This window comes from Danio rerio, chromosome 13, assembly GCF_052040795.2.
Source record: "Danio rerio strain M-AB ecotype USA chromosome 13, GRCz13ab, whole genome shotgun sequence".
Classification (NCBI taxonomy): domain Eukaryota; kingdom Metazoa; phylum Chordata; class Actinopteri; order Cypriniformes; family Danionidae; genus Danio; species Danio rerio.
This window is the reverse complement of record NC_141033.1, coordinates 55,465,001-55,487,500: the sequence shown is the minus strand read 5'-3', so window position 1 is coordinate 55,487,500 and position 22,500 is coordinate 55,465,001. Positions and strand designations below refer to the sequence as shown.

General features: G+C 40.5%; 3 protein-coding genes and 1 long non-coding RNA gene across 15 annotated transcripts in view; 2 read left to right on the top strand and 2 right to left on the bottom strand.

The window, feature by feature from the left end:
• The window catches only part of lclat1 (lysocardiolipin acyltransferase 1), a 7,210-nt gene extending 5,827 nt beyond the window's left edge, over positions 1-1,383 (bottom strand). The window contains 1 exon segment of the mRNA NM_213270.2: positions 1,236-1,383. The gene's annotated coding sequence lies outside the window, so the exon portion shown is untranslated.
• A 9,750-nt stretch (positions 1,384-11,133) lies between these two features.
• LOC147841235 (uncharacterized) lies at positions 11,134-14,324 on the top strand. Its single transcript, XR_015506564.1, has 2 exons — positions 11,134-13,949; positions 14,023-14,324. It is a non-coding gene; the product is annotated as an uncharacterized LOC147841235 (long non-coding RNA).
• On the bottom strand, positions 11,835-19,490 carry lbh (LBH regulator of WNT signaling pathway). Its single transcript, XM_087279922.1, has 3 exons — positions 19,414-19,490; positions 14,858-14,954; positions 11,835-12,941 (listed from the first exon to the last, which is right to left on the bottom strand). The coding sequence occupies exons 2-3, from the start codon at positions 14,933-14,935 to the stop codon at positions 12,732-12,734; spliced, it is 288 nt and encodes a 95-aa protein (XP_087136048.1). The 5' UTR covers positions 14,936-14,954; positions 19,414-19,490; the 3' UTR covers positions 11,835-12,731.
• Positions 19,491-22,353: 2,863 nt separating this feature from the next.
• Positions 22,354-22,500, top strand: part of zmp:0000000755 — a 27,514-nt gene continuing 27,367 nt past the window's right edge. For all 12 annotated transcript variants that reach the window (XR_015506544.1, XR_015506542.1, XR_015506543.1 and 9 more), the window contains exon 1: positions 22,354-22,500. This exon is cut by the window's right edge and continues 117 nt beyond it. Coding sequence is in view for 8 of the 12 variants with exons in the window: in XM_087279891.1 (XP_087136017.1) it covers positions 22,460-22,500 (41 nt within the window). In the remaining 4 variants the exon portion in view is untranslated.

The following is a 22,500-nucleotide window of genomic DNA, read 5'->3' as shown; positions in this document are numbered from 1 at the left end:
CACACACAGGCTCAGAGTCTGCCTCCCGGTGCATGCTGGGAAACACATGCAAAATCTGCCACCAGATATACAACAATCATAAGTGTGCATAAACCAACAGGAGCGGAGCCTGAGAGAGAGACACACACCTGAGTGACAGCTGTCAATCAATCAATCAGAGAGTGAGCAGAGAGCATCAGTGATGGAGAAGCAGCGCTGGTGTCCTACAGGAATAAGCTGTAATGCTCTGTGATATGATGCTGTCAGATAAGCAGCTCCACGCTCCTGAACACTGATGGACTGCAGTGTCCTCCACAGCTCTGTCTGACTATACTCAGCGGTATAGTGTCACTGATGTGGTCTGATTTCACAGTGCGTTGTGCAACTTTTAGTTTCGGTTTCAGCGCACTGGAAGAACTTTACGGTTGAGACAGCATTCAAAATGGCTGACGCCCTGATCAGTGCACTGACTAGTGAACAAGGGTGTTGACTGAGACACACCCAGGAATACCTGTGGTTTTCCCTTAGTTTCCTCTTCATCATGATGACAGCACATAATATTAGACTAGATATTCTTCAAGACACTAGTGTTCAGCTCACAGTGACATGTAAAGGCTTCACTAGGGTAATTAGGGTAAAGTTAGGGTAATTAGGCAAGTCATTGTATAACAGTGGCTTGTTCTGGAGACAATTGAATAATATTATTTGTTAAAGGGGCTTATATTATTGAGCACATCTTTAAAGTACAGCGTTCTCCAAAGCATAAATATAATAATAAACACTGTGGAAATGATCATTTGTAGAATAAGTGTAATATGAGAGGAGGTCTTCAACTGTGCTGTGTAATAATCTCATTATGATGAGCTGTGATGTACATATTGCAGTCAGATCCTCATTGTGCTGTGCTGTAGAGGTGTGTGTGTGTGTGTGTGTGTGTGTGTGTGTGTGTGTGTGTGTGTGTGTGTGTGTGTGTGTGTGATGCTGAAGTGCAGTTCAGCTGATTCAGTACGCGACTGATCGACACTGTATTAACTATCATCACATACTCGACATGTGCGCTATTATACTGTCGAAATCAAGTAAACAGGATGAGATTATGGAGGGTGAAGGCTGTGTTATGGTCGAGTTTCCCCTCAGGTAACCCTGCAGCACTGTATTACAGTACTCCAGCACACTCAGCTCGGTCAGGAATATGACTGTACAGTAAATACACGACACGATGAGCCGGACGGACTCTGCGCTGCATGTTTACTCACTTCAGCGCGGTTTGACCGCAGGAGAAACTCAGGAAATCAGCGGCTCCTCCGCACTCCTGCAGGCGCGCACAGTCACTCTGAGTCCCGCAGCAAATCCTCCAGCAGACGCGGCCCTGGCCCCATGTTCACCACGGCAGCCATCGTTTCCGGCTTTCCATCCGTGCGACGGTAGCGACCTCTGAACTTCCTTCGTCATCCGAGCTGCGCAGCCCCGCCCACTGAGGAGCTCGCGCTATAGTCATCTCCACTGAGAGCTGATGTAGACATCCACCAACACAACCCTAACATTCCCTGACCCTATAGTAAATAACAATACTACTGTCATCTACAGTAAATAACAATACTACAGTCATCTACAGTGAATAACAATACTACAGTCATCTATAGTGAATAACAACACTACAGTCATCTATAGTGAATAACAACACTACAGTCATCTATAGTGAATAACAACACTACAGTCATCTATAGTGAATAACAACACTACAGTCATCTATAGTGAATAACAACACTACAGTCATCTATAGTGAATAACAATACTACAGTCATCTATAGTGAATAACAATACTACAGTCATCTATAGTGAATAACAATACTACAGTCATCTATAGCCAATAACAATACTACAGTCATCTATAGTGAATAACAACACTACAGTCATCTATAGTGAATAACAATACTACAGTCATCTATAGTGAATAACAATACTACAGTCATCTATAGTGAATAACAACACTACAGTCATCTATAGTGAATAACAACACTACAGTCATCTATAGTGAATAACAACACTACAGTCATCTATAGTGAATAACAACACTACAGTCATCTATAGTGAATAACAACACTACAGTCATCTATAGTGAATAACAATACTACAGTCATCTATAGTGAATAACAATACTACAGTCATCTATAGTGAATAACAATACTACAGTCATCTATAGCCAATAACAATACTACAGTCATCTATAGTGAATAAAAACACTACAGTCATCTATAGTGAATAACAACACTACAGTCATCTATAGTGAATAACAACACTACAGTCATCTATAGTGAATAACAACACTACAGTCATCTATAGTGAATAACAATACTACAGTCATCTATAGTGAATAACAATACTACAGTCATCTATAGTGAATAACAACACTACAGTCATCTATAGTGAATAACAACACTACAGTCATCTATAGTGAATAACAATACTACAGTCATCTATAGTGAATAACAATACTACAGTCATCTATAGTGAATAACAATACTACAGTCATCTATAGCCAATAACAATACTACAGTCATCTATAGTGAATAACAACACTACAGTCATCTATAGTGAATAACAATACTACAGTCATCTATAGTGAATAACAACACTACAGTCATCTATAGTGAATAACAACACTACAGTCATCTCTAGTGAATAACAATACTACAGTCATCTCTAGTGAATAACAATACTACAGTCATCTATAGTGAATAACAATACTACAGTCATCTATAGTGAATAACAATACTACAGTCATCTATAGTGAATAACAATACTACAGTCATCTATAGTGAATAACAACACTACAGTCATCTATAGTGAATAACAACACTACAGTCATCTATAGTGAATAACAACACTACAGTCATCTATAGTGAATAACAACACTACAGTCATCTATAGTGAATAACAATACTACAGTCATCTATAGTGAATAACAACACTACAGTCATCTATAGTGAATAACAACACTACAGTCATCTATAGTGAATAACAACACTACAGTCATCTATAGTGAATAACAATACTACAGTCATCTATAGTGAATAACAACACTACAGTCATCTATAGTGAATAACAATACTACAGTCATCTATAGTGAATAACAATACTACAGTCATCTATAGTGAATAACAATACTACAGTCATCTATAGTGAATAACAATACTACAGTCATCTATAGTGAATAACAATACTACAGTCATCTATAGTGAATAACAATACTACAGTCATCTATAGTGAATAACAATACTACAGTCATCTATAGTGAATAACAATACTACAGTCATCTATAGTGAATAACAACACTACAGTCATCTATAGTGAATAACAACACTACAGTCATCTATAGTGAATAACAACACTACAGTCATCTATAGTAAATAACAATACTACAGTCATCTATAGTGAATAACAATACTACAGTCATCTATAGTGAATAACAATACTACAGTCATCTATAGCCAATAACAATACTACAGTCATCTATAGCGAATAACAATACTACAGTCATCTATAGTGAATAACAACACTACAGTCATCTATAGTGAATAACAATACTACAGTCATATATAGTGAATAACAATACTACAGTCATCTATAGTGAATAACAATACTACAGTCATCTATAGTGAATAACAATACTACAGTCATCTATAGTGAATAACAATACTACAGTCATATATAGTGAATAACAATACTACAGTCATCTATAGTGAATAACAATACTACAGTCATCTATAGCCAATAACAATACTACAGTCATATATAGTGAATAACAATACTACAGTCATCTATAGTGAATAACAACACTACAGTCATCTATAGTGAATAACAATACTACAGTCATCTATAGTGAATAACAACACTACAGTCATCTATAGTGAATAACAATACTACAGTCATCTATAGTGAATAACAATACTACAGTCATCTATAGTGAATAACAATACTACAGTCATCTATAGTGAATAACAATACTACAGTCATCTACAGTGAATAACAACACTACAGTCATCTATAGTGAATAACAATACTACAGTCATCTATAGTGAATAACAATACTACAGTCATCTATAGTGAATAACAACACTACAGTCATCTATAGTGAATAACAATACTACAGTCATCTATAGTGAATAACAACACTACAGTCATATATAGTGAATAACAACACTACAGTCATCTATAGTGAATAACAATACTACAGTCATCTATAGTGAATAACAATACTACAGTCATCTATAGTGAATAACAATACTACAGTCATCTATAGTGAATAACAATACTACAGTCATCTATAGTGAATAACAATACTACAGTCATCTACAGTGAATAACAATACTACAGTCATCTATAGTGAATAACAATACTACAGTCATCTATAGTGAATAACAATACTACAGTCATCTATAGTGAATAACAACACTACAGTCATCTATAGTGAATAACAACACTACAGTCATCTATAGTGAATAACAATACTACAGTCATCTATAGTGAATAACAATACTACAGTCATCTATAGTGAATAACAATACTACAGTCATCTATAGTGAATAACAATACTACAGTCATCTATAGTGAATAACAATACTACAGTCATCTATAGTGAATAACAATACTACAGTCATCTATAGCGAATAACAATACTACAGTCATCTATAGTGAATAACAACACTACAGTCATCTATAGTGAATAACAACACTACAGTCATCTATAGTGAATAACAATACTACAGTCATCTATAGTGAATAACAATACTACAGTCATCTATAGTGAATAACAACACTACAGTCATCTATAGTGAATAACAACACTACAGTCATCTATAGCGAATAACAATACTACAGTCATCTATAGCGAATAACAATACTACAGTCATCTATAGTGAATAACAATACTACAGTCATCTATAGTGAATAACAATACTACAGTCATATATAGTGAATAACAACACTACAGTCATCTATAGTGAATAACAACACTACAGTCATCTATAGTGAATAACAATACTACAGTCATCTATAGTGAATAACAATACTACAGTCATCTATAGTGAATAACAACACTACAGTCATCTATAGTGAATAACAATACTACAGTCATCTATAGTGAATAACAATACTACAGTCATCTATAGTGAATAACAACACTACAGTCATCTATAGTGAATAACAACACTACAGTCATCTCTAGTGAATAACAATACTACAGTCATCTATAGTGAATAACAATACTACAGTCATCTATAGTGAATAACAACACTACAGTCATCTATAGTGAATAACAATACTACAGTCATCTATAGTGAATAACAATACTACAGTCATCTATAGTGAATAACAATACTACAGTCATCTATAGCCAATAACAATACTACAGTCATCTATAGTGAATAACAATACTACAGTCATCTATAGCCAATAACAATACTACAGTCATCTATAGCGAATAACAATACTACAGTCATCTATAGTGAATAACAATACTACAGTCATCTATAGTGAATAACAACACTACAGTCATCTATAGTGAATAACAATACTACAGTCATCTATAGTGAATAACAACACTACAGTCATCTATAGTGAATAACAATACTACAGTCATCTATAGTGAATAACAATACTACAGTCATCTATAGTGAATAACAATACTACAGTCATCTATAGTGAATAACAATACTACAGTCATCTATAGTGAATAACAATACTACAGTCATCTATAGTGAATAACAACACTACAGTCATCTATAGTGAATAACAATACTACAGTCATCTATAGTGAATAACAATACTACAGTCATCTATAGTGAATAACAATACTACAGTCATCTATAGTGAATAACAATACTACAGTCATCTATAGTGAATAACAATACTACAGTCATCTATAGTGAATAACAATACTACAGTCATCTATAGTGAATAACAATACTACAGTCATCTATAGTGAATAACAATACTACAGTCATCTATAGTGAATAACAATACTACAGTCATCTATAGTGAATAACAATACTACAGTCATCTATAGTGAATAACAACACTACAGTCATCTATAGTGAATAACAATACTACAGTCATCTATAGTGAATAACAGTACTACAGTCATCTATAGTGAATAACAACACTACAGTCATCTATAGTGAATAACAATACTACAGTCATCTATAGTGAATAACAATACTACAGTCATCTATAGTGAATAACAACACTACAGTCATCTATAGTGAATAACAACACTACAGTCATCTCTAGTGAATAACAATACTACAGTCATCTATAGTGAATAACAATACTACAGTCATCTATAGTGAATAACAACACTACAGTCATCTATAGTGAATAACAATACTACAGTCATCTATAGTGAATAACAATACTACAGTCATCTATAGTGAATAACAATACTACAGTCATCTATAGCCAATAACAATACTACAGTCATCTATAGTGAATAACAATACTACAGTCATCTATAGCCAATAACAATACTACAGTCATCTATAGTGAATAACAATACTACAGTCATCTATAGTGAATAACAATACTACAGTCATCTATAGTGAATAACAACACTACAGTCATCTATAGTGAATAACAATACTACAGTCATCTATAGTGAATAACAATACTACAGTCATCTATAGTGAATAACAATACTACAGTCATCTATAGTGAATAACAATACTACAGTCATCTATAGTGAATAACAATACTACAGTCATCTATAGTGAATAACAACACTACAGTCATCTATAGTGAATAACAACACTACAGTCATCTATAGTGAATAACAATACTACAGTCATCTATAGTGAATAACAATACTACAGTCATCTATAGTGAATAACAATACTACAGTCATCTATAGTGAATAACAATACTACAGTCATCTATAGTGAATAACAATACTACAGTCATCTATAGTGAATAACAATACTACAGTCATCTATAGTGAATAACAATACTACAGTCATCTATAGTGAATAACAATACTACAGTCAGGTATAGTGACTTTAAAGGGGGAATACTGTAGTTTTCCACAACTATAGGCTATACTACATCATACAGCGCAGTTTACTGAGGTAAAGCTAGAGTATACTACAGTATTGATCAGTATCAGTTTATGCAGTACAATGCATTTTAAAGTGGCAAAGTGGCTCAGTGGTGCCGCACTGTGTCCTCACAGCACTCAGGTCTCTGGTTTGAGTCTCGGCTGGGTCAGCTGGTGTTTCTGTGTGGAGTTTGCATGTTCTCCCCGTGTTGGCGTGGGTTTCCTCTGGGTGCTCCGGTTTACCCCACAGTCCAAACACATGCGCTATAGGGGAATTGATGATGATGAAGATGATGATGATGATGATGAAGATTACGATGATGATGATGATGGTGATGATGAAGATGACGATGATGATGAGGGTGTAGATGATGATGATGACGATGATGATGATGATGAAGATGATGGTGATGATGGTGATGATGAAGATGATGGTGGTAATGAAGATGATGATGGTGATGATGGTGATGATGATGATGGTGATGATGAAGATGGTGATGATATTGATGATGAAGATGATGAAGATGACGATAGTGATGATGATGATGAAGATGATGGTGATGATAATGATAACGAGGATGATGAGATGATGGTGGTGATGATGATGATGATGATGAAGATGATGATGATGATGGTGATGATGATGATGATGATGATGATGAAGATGAAGATGATGGTGATGATTATGATGATGATGATGATGATGATGATGATGATGGTGATGATGATGATGATGATGATGATGATGATGATGATGGTGATGATGATGATGATGATGAAGATGATGGTGATGAAGATGATGGTGATGAAGATGATGGTGATGATGATGATGATGATGATGATGATGATGATGGTGATGATGATGAAGATGATGGTGATGAAGATGATGGTGATGATGATGATGATGATGATGATGATGATGATGGTGATGATGATGATGGATGATGATGATGATAGTGATGGTGATGATGATGATGGTGATGATGATGATGATGATGATGGTGATGATGGTGATGATGATGGTGATGATGATGATGATGATGATGATGGTGATGATGATGATGATGGTGATGATGATGATGATGATGGTGATGATGATGGTGATGATGGTGATGATGATGGTGATGATGATGATGGTGATGATGATGATGATGGTGATGATGATGATGATGATGGTGATGATGATGGTGATGATGGTGATGATGATGGTGATGATGATGATGGTGATGATGATGATGATGGTGATGATGATGGTGATGATGATGGTGATGATGATGATGATGGTGATGGTGGTGATGATGATGATGATGATGATGGTGATGAAGATGATGATGATGATGATGATGATGGTGATGATGATGATGATGGTGATGATGATGGTGATGATGATGGTGATGATGATGATGATGGTGATGATGATGATGATGGTGATGATGATGATGACGATCATGAGGGTTTAGATGATAATAATGTGATGTAGATGATGATGATGGTGATGAAGATGGTGATGATGAAGGTGGTGGTGATGAAGGTGGTGATGATGAAGATGGTGATGATGAAGATGGTGATGATGAAGATGGTGATGATGAAGATGGTGATGATGATGATGATGACGATCATGAGGGTTTAGATGATAATAATGTGATGTAGATGATGATGATGATGATGGTGATGAAGATGGTGATGATGAAGGTGGTGATGATGAAGATGGTGATGATGAAGATGGTGATGATGATGATGAAGATGTAATAATGCTCATCAGGTCATGAACAGTTATTTCATTTATCCATTTTCTTTTCAGCTTAGTCTTTTTATTAATCAGGGATCGCCACAACGGAATGAACTGCCAACTATTCCAGCATATGTTTTACACAGCGGATGCCCTTCCAGTCGCAACCCTGTATTGGAAAACACCCATACACACTCATTCACACACACACACACTCATACACTACGGTCAGTGTAGTTGATCAGTTCCCCTATAGCGCATGTGTTTGGACTGTGGGGGAAACCAGAGCACCCGGAGGAAACCCACGCCAACACGGGGAGAACATGCAAACTCCACACAGAAACATCAACTGACCCAGCTGAGACTCAAACCAGAGACCTTCTTGCTGTGAGGTGACAGCACTGCCTACTGAGCCACAGTGACACCCATGCACAGTTACAGTATTTCAGGATGAGTTATGTCGCTCGAAGTCTGTGTGTGTGTGTGTGTGTGTGTGTGTGTGTGTGTGTGTGTGTGTGTGACTGAAGTTCACTGCCATGGTCCCTCATTGCTGATAAACTCATGCCATCCTCAGCAGAGCTCATGGAAACACACACACACACACACACACACACACACACACACACACACACAGATAGAAGTCGGGCTGTATTTGTTAAGCTGGACATTTTTCCATTGGCCTTAAATGGAGAGTGTGATAATAACTGATGTTACACAAGAGCCTCAGCGCAGATTACACACTGTCACTCATTAACACACACACACCTCACACACACACACTGAACTCACAGAGCAGGTGGAAATCACAGTGATTGTGTGTGTGTGTTACGTAAAGGCCGTCCGTCTGTCTCATTAACACACTGTAATCAGGATAATGAAGCTGAGTGTGTGTGTCTCTGCTGTCGCTCCACTGATCATCTTCATCATCATTACACACACACACACACACTAATGTAATAGATGAATTGTGCGTAATGTCTGGTCTTCAGTATCGCTCAGATGATGAGCACAGAGCCCTGTCTGCAAGCAGTGGTGTTGGGGGTACGGTGGAGTGTGTGTGTGTGTGTGACCCCAGCAGCGGTGACGTCCTCATCATGGAGGAGCAGAGTCACAGCACATCACCCCTCAACAGTGTGTTCCTGACTCTCTCTGCCGCTCACACTCATCATTACATAACACACACTCTCACAATACACACCAACACTACAGTACAGACACGCACATGCCTCCATGTGTGTGTGTGTGTGTTCAGACGTGCTGACAGACAAGCATCAGTGCCAAGTTGTTTCCACTGGAAAGAATTTCAAGAATGAGACGGAACAGATATCAGTGACCCTTTAACCGCTGAACACACACACACACACACACACACAGGGATTTCCATGAGCATGTATGTTCGCTGCTGGATCATGATGTACAGTAGAGGTGACCTGTGCTGACCTCTGACCTCAGCACAGTGATGGTGGATGGTGGTGCTGGTGTGGACCTGATGAAGCGCTGGGCTCTGGATGACAGCAGATCATTAACACACACTCATCACAGTCCCTGAACAGCACAAACTCACACTAGTGATAGATCATGAGCTGTGTGTCATTTCACAAGCCGCACTCTTCCTTTAAAGAGCAACAGGCCAAGCAGAGAGTTGTGGAATGAGACGATCTGGGCTACAGCCGCCGGTAATGAACACTAATAACATCACAATGACTTCATTATTAACTGGTTTCAGAACTCATGTTAGGCGAGCTGGAGGTGAAGCAGGCGCTGCAGAAGCTGGAGATGTGTCTCCTCTGACCCACACATGTTGACATCAGAATGTAAAGTCAAATAAAGCCTAATTCATACAGTTTAGCCTGAGTTTCCTTTACAATCCTCCTGCTGTCATCAGCGGCCGATGAATGTTGGGATGTTGGAGACCGTGGAGGATTCACCGGTTGTGTCTTTAAAATCACCTGGAAAACGACGGGCGCATTTTGAGGCTGCATTTGATGGAGACTTCCAACTTTTTGATGACGCAGCACTCTTCACATGCATCCTTTAGAGAATGCAGCCTCTGAAATAAGACGCAGCTTATATAACACCACATGCTGAAATTAATCTGCTGTGGTGATTCTACAGTTGCTATGGTGACACTGCAACTATAGTGGCTGATCTGTTGTCATGATTCTACAGTTGCTATGGTGACACTGCAACTATAGTAGCTGATCTGCTGTGGTGATTCTACAGTTGCTATGGTGACACTGCAACTATAGTGGCTGATCTGTTGTCATGATTCTACAGTTGCTATGGTAACTCAAGTATAGTTATATAAACAAGTGAGTCAGTTGTGTAGTCTCCTACAGCAGCACCGTTTACTGCAGTATAATCTACAGTGTTGATTAGAGTTTGTCAGCTCACTGAAGTTGAATCTCCCTCAGTCTGACAGGAAGCGTGCTCATTTCAGAGCAGCCTATACAGGAAGGCAATGTGCGGTTAGAGTGACTAAATACAGTAATGCTACACAAACACATGCACACAGGTTCTGCAGGAAGTCAACACACACACATTTAAAACCTTTGTGTCACATTAAGACTGAGAGAATGTGGAGATGCGTCCTGTTCCTCAGCTTACACTGAGATGACAAACAAACACTGCAGAGACATTCACAACACAACAACAACAACACACACACACACACACAGTTTGAACTGTACTGTAGCAGTGCATTATACTGTATTAAGCTCAAGTTTTGATTGGTGAGTGCTCCAGCATACTGTAGAACTGATCAACTCTAATACACACTGCAGTGCACTTTAGTTTATACTGCAGTAAACACTGGTGCATTGCAAGATATGGTCTATAGCTGTAGAGAACTACAGTACTGGCCCATTTGTTTATAAAACAATCCCTGTGTTACCATAGCAACTGTAGAACCACCACAGCGGATCAGCTACTACAGCTGTTGTGTTACCATAGCAACTGTAGAATCACCACAGCGGATCAGCTACTACAGCTGTTTAAACCTCAGCGTGTGAAAAGAGTGTGAGGAACGCTGCTGTGTAAAGCACTTTAAAGGGTTTATTTACAGAGAAAGACACACATCTACACAACAAGAGAAACTCCCTGAGTCTTTACAGATGAAGAGGGACGAGCAGACAGGAAGTGCCCTGGAACACATTAACACTGACATGTACATAAGTGTGTGTGCGAACGTGTGTGTGTGTATACTGCACACATCCGTAGACAACAGGAGACAAGCCACGATTCTCCACAAACACACACTACTATCAGACTATTTACAGTACAATCACACACCAGTGACACACAAACACACACACACACACACTCACATCTGGAGCTGTGTGTGCAGAAAACAGTGTAAATAAAGGGAATGAGCACAGGAATGCCGTCACTATCATCAATATCTTCATCATCTTCAAAAGTTCATCATCGCACAGGAGTAAATAATGTCACACACGCACGCACGCATGCACACACGATGTGAAAACTCCTCACTAAGCCCTCACTGTGTTCAGAAAAACACACACCTCACGCATACACACCTCACTCACTACATTCAAATGCACACATACACACAACACGTCCACACTCATGCATGCACGCACACACATTCTCACTGTATTCAAACACAAATGAACACTCTGCATTTACACACACACACACACACACACACACACACACACACACACACACACACACACACACACACACCTCTCTGCAATTAAACACACACTCCTCACTCACTGCATTCACACACACACCTCTTTGCAATTACACACACACACACTCCTCACTCACTGCAATTAAACACACACACTCTAATTCTCAGTGCTGACGCAGTTCATAGGAGTGTATGTGCGTGTGTGTGAGATCAGTCTGCTGTCAGTCCAGGCCTGATCTCCTGTGTGTGTGTGTGTTGAGTGATTGTGAGCGTCTCTAATGCTTGGTGTTGTGTGTGTTCTGCCGATCCTCATCTTCCTCCTCCTCCTCCTCTTCCTCCTCCTCTTCCTCAGTGATCAGGAAGTCCTCCGGGGGCCAGCGCAGCTCTCCGCTCTCCACCTCTCCCTCCGTCGCCTCCACCACGATGGACGGCAGGCGCTCCTTCAGTTTACAGCAGCGCTCGAAGTCTGACGGGTCCGGGAAGATCTGAAGACGAGCACAGAGACATCAGTGACCGCACGCGCACACACACACACACACAGAGACGCACAAAAAACAAATCTGTCTTTCTCACACAGTGTCTCACTCTCACACACTCTCCACATCGGTGTGTTTATCTTTCTCCGCCTGTCGTCTGGTGTGGAGCTCTGGATGAAGCTCAGGGTATTTTTAGCCGGCCATCATTCAGTGACATACATGGAAACCAATAACACACTCTGGGCATCAGGCCAGTGGAAAGAACATTAGAGAGAGTGTGTGAGAGAGAGAATGATGAGAAAGAAAACAGATGAAAGAAGGACACACACAGATGTTCTATAACAGGGCCTGAGACCCTCGTCTGACCCTCGATCTATAAACACCAGCAGAGCCTGAGACTGGGGAGAACTAGAATAACACCGTGAACCCTCCGCCATGATGACGATCAGCACTGCGGCTTTATACAACACTGCTGTTCCCATCAAGCCCTCCGAGAGCTCTAAACACACACACACACACACACACACACACTCACACTCACACTCACACTCTATGAGGCCTACACTGCTGGTAACAGTACTATGCGACTGTAGTAGGGATCATGCAGACTATTAACTACTGGTTTTGCTCTAAACGCCTGCTAAACTGGTGCTTAATAGTAATGTAGTGCTGATAAATAGTCATTACGCAAGTGTGAACAAGATATGAATGGGATATGAATCGGGTATGGATGAGATGTGAATCAGTTTTGGATGAAAGGTGGATGAGATGTGAATCTGGTGTAAATCAGGAGTGGGTCAATTGTGGATCAGGTGTGAATCAGACGAATCGGTGTGAATTAGATTAATGGGTGTGAATTGAAAGTGAATCACATGTGAATCAAATGAATGGGCATGAATCAGATGTAAATAGAATATTAATCTGGTGTGAATGAGACAAAATGGACATGAATCAGATGAATGGGATGTGAATTAAATGTGAATTAGATGAATGGGGTGTGAATCGTTTGTCAATCAGGTGTGAATCAGATGAATGGGATGTGAATTAAATGTGAATTAGATGAATGGGGTGTGAATCGTTTGTCAATCAGGTGTGAATCAGATGAATGGGATGTGAATTGAATGTGAATCAGATGAATGGGGTGTGAATTGTGTGTAAAGTATCTGCGAGTCGGATGGGTGTGAATCAGTTGTATACTTAATGTTAATCCGGTGTGAATGACACATAACGAGCTTGAATCAGATGAAGGTGGTGTGAATCGCTTGTCAATCAGGTGTGTATCAGATGAATGGGGTGTGAATTTATTGTACAAATGTGTGAATCAGACATTAATCAGGTGAGAAATTAATGTAAATCATGTGTTATTCAGATGTGAATAAAATGAATGGGTGTGAATCAGGTGTGAATAGAGTGTTAATCCGGTGTGAATGAGAAAGAATGGGCATGAATCAAATAAATGAGGTGTGAATCATGAGCGTGAATCCGATGAATGGGGTGTCAATTGAATGTGAATCATCTGAATCAAATGGATGTGAATCAGGAATGAATTAAATGTTAATCCGGTGTGAATGAGACAAAATGGGCACGAATCAGATGAATGGGGTGTGAATTGTGTGTGAATCCTGTGAATCAGATGTGAATCAAATGAATGGGTGTGAAAAATGTTAATCTGCTGTGAATGAGACAAAATGGGCATGAATCAGATGAATGGGGTGTGAATCAGATAAATGGATGTGAACTGAATGTGAATCAGACAAATGGGTGTGAATCAAGTGTGAACTGAATTTCAGTCGGGTGAGGATGAGACAAAATGGACATGAATCAGATGAATGGAGTGAAAATTACATAGATGAGTGTGAATCAGATGAATGGATGTGAAACAGGTGTGAATCAAGTGTGAATCAGACGAATCAAGTGTGAATTACCTGAAATGTGAGCCGCTCCTTGCTGGGACTGAGCCTCATATCATCCATCGGTGCTGCGCTGATCATCACGTCAGTCATCACGGCTACACACGCTGAGCTGCACACACACAAGCACACACACACACACACGATCAGTTAGTGTGTGTGCAGGTCATCGTGCTGCTCTCAGTGCCAGTAAGAGACATGAGAGAGGACCAGAACACAGCAGCGCAGGTCTCACACCACACCACACCGCACCGCGCTCGCTTTAGCACAACAACATACAGGAAACTGATCTGCTCACCACACTGGAAACCCCACAACACACACACACACACACACACACACACACACACACACACACACAAAACTCAAACACTCACACACTTGTTCATGTTACATACAAGTCCACATTTACTTTCTGCATTCAGAGTGAAGCAGAAATCCCCCGTGCCAATAGCAGCAGGACTCTCTCACACACACACACACACACACACACACACACACACACACACACACACACACAAACTTCAGAGATAATCCCACATCCATGATCAGAGTGTGTGATGATGATTCTGCCTTCACACAATTTGATGTGCAAAATTACTGATTACAGCAGCGCAACAGTCAAAGTGAAAGTGTGGGGGCGCTGCGCGCACACACACACACACACACACACACACACACACACACACACACACACACACACACACGAACATACGCGTGCGCACATGCACACACAGAAACTTTCCACTGGCTGCAGCTTCAGCTGTTCTCAGGTCTGCCTCCTCCTGACCCCAGACCTACACATGCGTGCACACACTCTCTCTCTCTCTTACAAATGCACACACACATACACACACACACACACACACACACACACACACAGACACACACACACACACACACACAGAGAGAGACACACAGACACACACACACAGCAGGTCAGTGTCTGGAAGCGCTCAAACTTTCTGCTCATTGGTTTTTCCACAGCAGTGCAGATTGATTTAGTGTCATCAAAGCCTCATGAGTCTGCTGGACGTGTGTGTGACGCAACACCACTGAACACACACACACACACACACACCACTGCGTGTGTTTACAGCATCAACTCTGAACAGCAGAACCCGTTTGAAGACAGGCGACACAAACGCTGTGCACGCCGTCAGTAATCATGAAGAGTCAAACACCCTCCACAGTGTTCACCTGAGGTGTGTGTGTGTGTGTGTGTGTGTGTGTGTGTTTGTGTGTGTGTGTCTACAGAAATACACACACAGAGCAGCTCCACCACAGCGCATCTGAACATTATTAACCATGATTCAAGAGTTCACACTTAGCTGATGATTTATAAAAGCTTGTTTGGCATGCTGTCCCTGGAGAGAGCCCCGAGCTCATGGTCTCCTCGAGCCCGGGGCTTCCTCCCGTTGGCAGAGCGAGAGGGGAGCTTGAGCTAGGTGGATCTCAGAACTCCCCTGCTGCGGTAGCTAAGGGAACACGAGGGGTTAGATAAATGCTTGATTGTTATACATGTTGAATGTCTTTGAACAGAGAACCCGGGGAAAACACACGCGGACACGGGGAGAACATGCTAACTCCTCACAGAAACACCCACCGGTCCTGTGGAACCAGGGCCGCCAGTGTTCTTGCTGTGGGGCTCACAGTGCTAACCACTGGGCTGCCGTGCTGCCCAGTCAGAGGTAAAGGAGGAGAAAAGGGGAGGAGGGGGTTTCTGCCAAACGAAGATAAAGTGAACTGAAAACTGTGATTATTTATAGTAGCTAAGGGCTCGTATGATTGGAAGATAGTGATTAGCAAATGCGAGACCGGCCGTGATAAATCATAAGCATGTGATCCTCTCGAAATTAGTTTATGAATAAACTTCACTTAATGCCGAAATGCTTATTTTTAACCCAGAGGAGAGGAGAGGAGAGGAGAGCAGCGTCCTGTAACTCCATCATGACTGACACTCCTGATGCCCGGCGATTATCCTGACAGCGGCTCCATCACTGTTCCTTTATGAAGAGAACAGAAGCGTGACCATGGAGAGACTGAACACCCCTGCAGCATCACCAAAGAGGACACTAACATACATCTATACTTCTGATATACATCTATACTACAGAGGAGACCGATATACATCTATTATACAGAGGAGACCGATATACATCTATACTACAGAGGAAACCGATATACATCTATACTACAGAGGAGACCGATATACATCTATACTGCAGAGGAGACCGATATACATCTATTATACAGAGGAGACCGATATACATCTATTATACAGAGGAGACCGATATACATCTATACTACAGAGGAAACCGATATACATCTATACTACAGAGGAAACTGAACACTGGACTGACTCAGCTTCAGCTTACTAGAACTTCAGTGTTCAGCTGCTGCCACACACTCTACACTGGAGAAGCATTGGAGGAGCACAGATACACTGAGCATGTTAGATTTCGACTGACAGAGTAATCTGTAGTGTTATCTGTAGTGTAATGTGTAGTGTACTCTGTATTGTACTCTGTAGTGTACTCTGTAGTGTAATGTGTAGTGTTATCTGTAGTGTACTCTGTAGTGTAATGTGTAGTGTTATCTGTAGTGTTATCTGTAGTGTAATATGTAGTGTTATCTGTATTGTACTCTGTAGTGTACTCTGTAGTGTAATGTGTAGTGTTATCTGTAGTGTACTCTGTAGTGTAATGTGTAGTGTTATGTGTAGTGTTATCTGTAGTGTTATCTGTAGTGTAATGTGTAGTGTTATCTGTAGTGTACTCTGTAGTGTTATCTGTAGTGTTATCTGTAGTGTTATCTGTAGTGTACTCTGTAGTGTAATGTGTAGTGTTATCTGTAGTGTAATGTGTAGTGTAATGTGTAGTGTAATCTGTAGTGTTATCTGTAATGTAATGTGTAGTGTAATGTGTAGTGTTATGTGTAGTGTTATGTGTAGTGTTATCTGTAGTGTACTCTGTAGTGTAATGTGTAGTGTTATCTGTAGTGTTATCTGTAGTGTAATCTGTAGTGTAATGTCGTCTGTGGCTGTGAGAGTGTCTGCATCTGAGTCTGTCTTCAGCGGCGCTGTACATTTCCCAGAACACTGATGACGAGTGTCATAATGGATCGTTCAGCACATGAGCCGTGTTTTATCTGCCCTTGTTGACACATGAAGGGTTTGCTGAAATCAGTATCACTGGAGTGACGCATGCTGGAGCTGCTCTACACAATGCTGGAGCCACAGCCACATCACCTGGAGCCGGGCAGGGCTGAGTCTGGTCAGTGATGGGAGTCCTAAAGCCCCAGTACAGTGAAGGGGGCACTTCTGGTAAGAGTAGGGGTGTAACCCCGGTGTTCTGGCCAAACTCCCACCATCAGCCCTTACCCATCATGCCCTCACAATCATCCCCATCCACTGAATTGGCTCCATCACTGTCATTGGCCGGTTCACACAGACTGCTGGCTCCTGATTGGCTGAGAAACACGAGGGTTTATGACTTCCTGAACGCTGCTGACAGTAAGAACAGCACATGGAAATACAGGAGGAGGAGAGAGAAACTGAGCATTCAGACTGCAGAGGAAGAGCAGCAGCGCTCTCTCTCTCACACTCACTCACTCACTCACTCACTCACTCACTCACTCACACACACACACACACACACTCTATACACACAATAAATAAATATATATATATATATATATATATATATATATATATATATATATATATATATATATATATATATACACACACACACTATAAGACATACTTTATACACATACAATATATGCATACACACACACACTAAGACACACTTTATTCACACACACTATAAGTACTATAAGACACATATACACACACACACACACACTTCATACACACAATATAAACGCAGTGTCTACACACACATTCTACACACACACACACACTCTATACATACACACAATATATACACAGTGTACACATACATACATACATACAAACAAACAAACACACACACACACACACACAACTAACGCAGTAGGCTGATGAACTCGAGTTAATCACACACACACACACACACACTAATTTAACTAATCAACAGGCTGATGAACATGTCTGTTTCTCTCACACACACACACAAATCAGCCTGAGGATCAACCAGCCAACCAACCAACAAACAAACTAAAAAAATAAGCCTGAGGATCAAATAATCAAACAACCAACCAAACAAACAAAAAAACAAACAAATAAGCAAACACACACACAAACACAATGATTAAACTAACAGGCTGATGAATCGCACACGCACACACGCACACACGCACGCACGCACACACACACACAACAACAAACACATGTATATTGATTAACTAAACTACCAACCCGAGTGTCAAAAAAACAAATGAACACACACACAAACTGAACTAACCAACAGGCTGATGAACACGAGTGTCTCACTGACACACACACACACACACACACACACACACACACACACACACACACACACACACACACACAGATACTCGCCAAGGACGTTCCGTGTCACACACTCCGCAGCCCATGCACATTGTGTGTGTGTCAGACTCACCGGTAGTCCAGCGGTTCCTGCACGCGTGTTTCCCCGCTCAGAGTGTCCAGGAGCGGCGCGGAGCTTCATCTGAGTCCCGCAGCGGCGCACGCATGAGTCTTTTATACAGAAGGCGGAGCCGGCTCGTAGGCCGCGCCTACGGCTGCCTCGGTCTGAGATTCTCAATGGCCGCTCTCATTCATCGCGTTCATTGAGAGAAAATAAACAGAGAGAAGCCGACAGCTCAGAGTCAGAGATCTACTGACACGGGGAGAGCACACACACACACACACACACACACACACACACACACACACACACACACACACACACACACACACACACACACACACACACACACACACACACACACACGAGGATGATGATAATAATGATCAAACACACACACACACACACACACACACAGGTGAATAAAGCAGAGCTAATCATGAATAAAGCACACCTGTGCAGATGCTGGAGCAGGACTGAACACCTCAAACTGATGAGGCCAAATGACTCTGTCTGAACATTGTTCACTCATTCATTCATTCATTCATTCTCCTTCAGCTTAGTCCCTTTATTAATCAGGGGTCGCCACAGTGGAATGAACCGTCAACTATACCAGCATATGTTTTACACAGCGGATGCCTATCTAGCAGCATCCCAGTACTGGGAGTCACCCATACACACTCACTCATTCACACACACACACATACACTACGACCAATTGAGTTGATCAATGTGTTTGGACTGTGGGGGAAACCGGAGCACCCGGAGGAAATTAACCCACGCCAACATGGCGAGAACATGCAAACTCCACACAGAAACGCCAACTGACCCAGTCGGGACTCAAACCGGAGACCTTCTTGCTGTGAGGCCACAGTGTGACACCACTGCGTCACCGAGCCGCTCCTAGCTAGTTTATTGACCGATGCTGATGTGCTCCAGTGCTGGACTCTGTCTTCAACTCCACTGTGACACATTAAACACGGTCTGCCGACTGACTGAAGGTGTGTGTGCTCCGTCAGCTTGCGCGCGCGCGCTGTGGGTGTGTGTGTGTGCTCTGGTCTACAGCGCCACCTGCTGGCAGTGAAGTTGATGTAGCCTGCATCAACATAATAATAATAATAATGATCACACACACAGACACACGTACACACACACACACACACACACACACACACACACACATGTAAAAACTATATATGATTACATATATAAACATGTAAATATATAAATATGTAATCATATTCATGTAAAATATAATGAGGGGGTAAATTGGCAGAAGAGTTGAATATTGAGATCGCCATATTTCACAGAGAGCTGAGTTCAAAATAAATCAGCATAAATATGATATGAGGAGGATTAAACACGAGCTCAGACTACAAACGGGCCTTCCTTTCATATTTTTAGCTTTGATAAATTGATTGATTGATTGATTGATTGATTGATTGAGCTCTTCACACACACAGTTAATGTTAATGTTTAGTAATAAATGTTTTTAAATACTTTGATTTGAAGTGTTAAATAAAAAATATTCACTACAATCAAATATGTAGAAATACTGAAATCGTGACTCAGACTCTCCACTAGATGGAGACACACACACACACACACACACACACACACACACACACACACACCACACAGTGCTTGTGGTTAGGCTGGATCGGTGAAAAGATACTGTGATGATGATGATGATGATGGCCACTACATGATGAAGATGAGGCCACATTGGGTCTGGCCAGGCGATGGGGAAACCCCTGCATACAGTATTCAGGCTCGGCATGCCTCCACAGCTGTGTCACCAGGCAAGTTCCATGGCTTGCAGGAGATTCACCCTGCTGCAGGGTTGACGTTGATATACCTTCCACGCTATAGTCATACAGAAACTGCTGTCAACATGCACACACTGTACTGTAATGTCAACAAAGCCTTTTACCAGTTCTGTTCTCTCAATCTTCAGATCATGGTGGACGCAGTGGATCTACTGATGTGTGTATTTATTTATTTATTTATTTATTTATGCACTTATTTATTTATTTATTTATGTATTCATTTATTTATGTATTTATTTATTTATGCACTTATTTATTTATTTATGTATTTATTTATGTATTTATTTATTTATGCACTTATTTATTTATTTATGTATTTATTTATTTATGTACTTATTTATTTATTTATTTATTTATTTATTTATTTATTTATGCACTTATTTATTTATTTATTCATTTATTTATTTATTTATGCACTTATTTATTTATTTATTTATGTATTTATTTATTTATGCACTTATTTATTTATTTATGTATTTATTTATTTATGTACTTATTTATTTATTTATTTATTTATTTATTTATGCACTTATTTATTTATTTAGGTATTTATTTATTTTTTATGTAAGTGTATTCAATAAATCCTTATGTTGATGGTATATGCAGACCACGTTATGTGCAGCTGTGTGTGGGTTAGGATGAACCCTGTGTACACTGTTTTTGTGGGAAAAATACAGTAAAATGTATTTGCTGTTGTGTATTTGTGTGTTGTGTTTTGTATGAAAGCAGTATTCTGAAATATTCTGCAGTGCACTTCTGTAGTGTACTGTCTGTAGTGAGAGTAATGCTGAATGAAAGCAGGCTACAGTAGATCATTATGGTGAGAGAACAGGTGTTCGGGGTGTTTTACAGTAAGCTCAGTGATCAACTGCTCTGATAAACGTCTCTTCATCTGATGATCTGTGTGTGTCATTTCAAAACAAAAACAAAACACCAAAACACCTCTGTGGTGACCCCTGATGAATAAAGAGACTAAGCTGAAGAGAAATTAATGAATGAGTGATGATGATGATGAGGATGATGAGGATGATGGTGTGGGTGTATCAGCGCCCCCTGTCGGCCGGTGGCTGTGCTGTAGCTCCGCCTGTCGGGTCTCCGACTCGGCGCTGCTCCGCCGGTGCTCAGTGAGTGTCGGTGTGAGTGAGCCGGTGAGTGTGTGTATCCGCGGGTCTACGCCGGTGAGTGTGTGTGTGTGTGTCTGAGCCGGTGTGTGTTTCCGCGGGTCGGTGATGATGGCGGCGGCGCTGGACAGAGGAGGACAGCGGGTGAT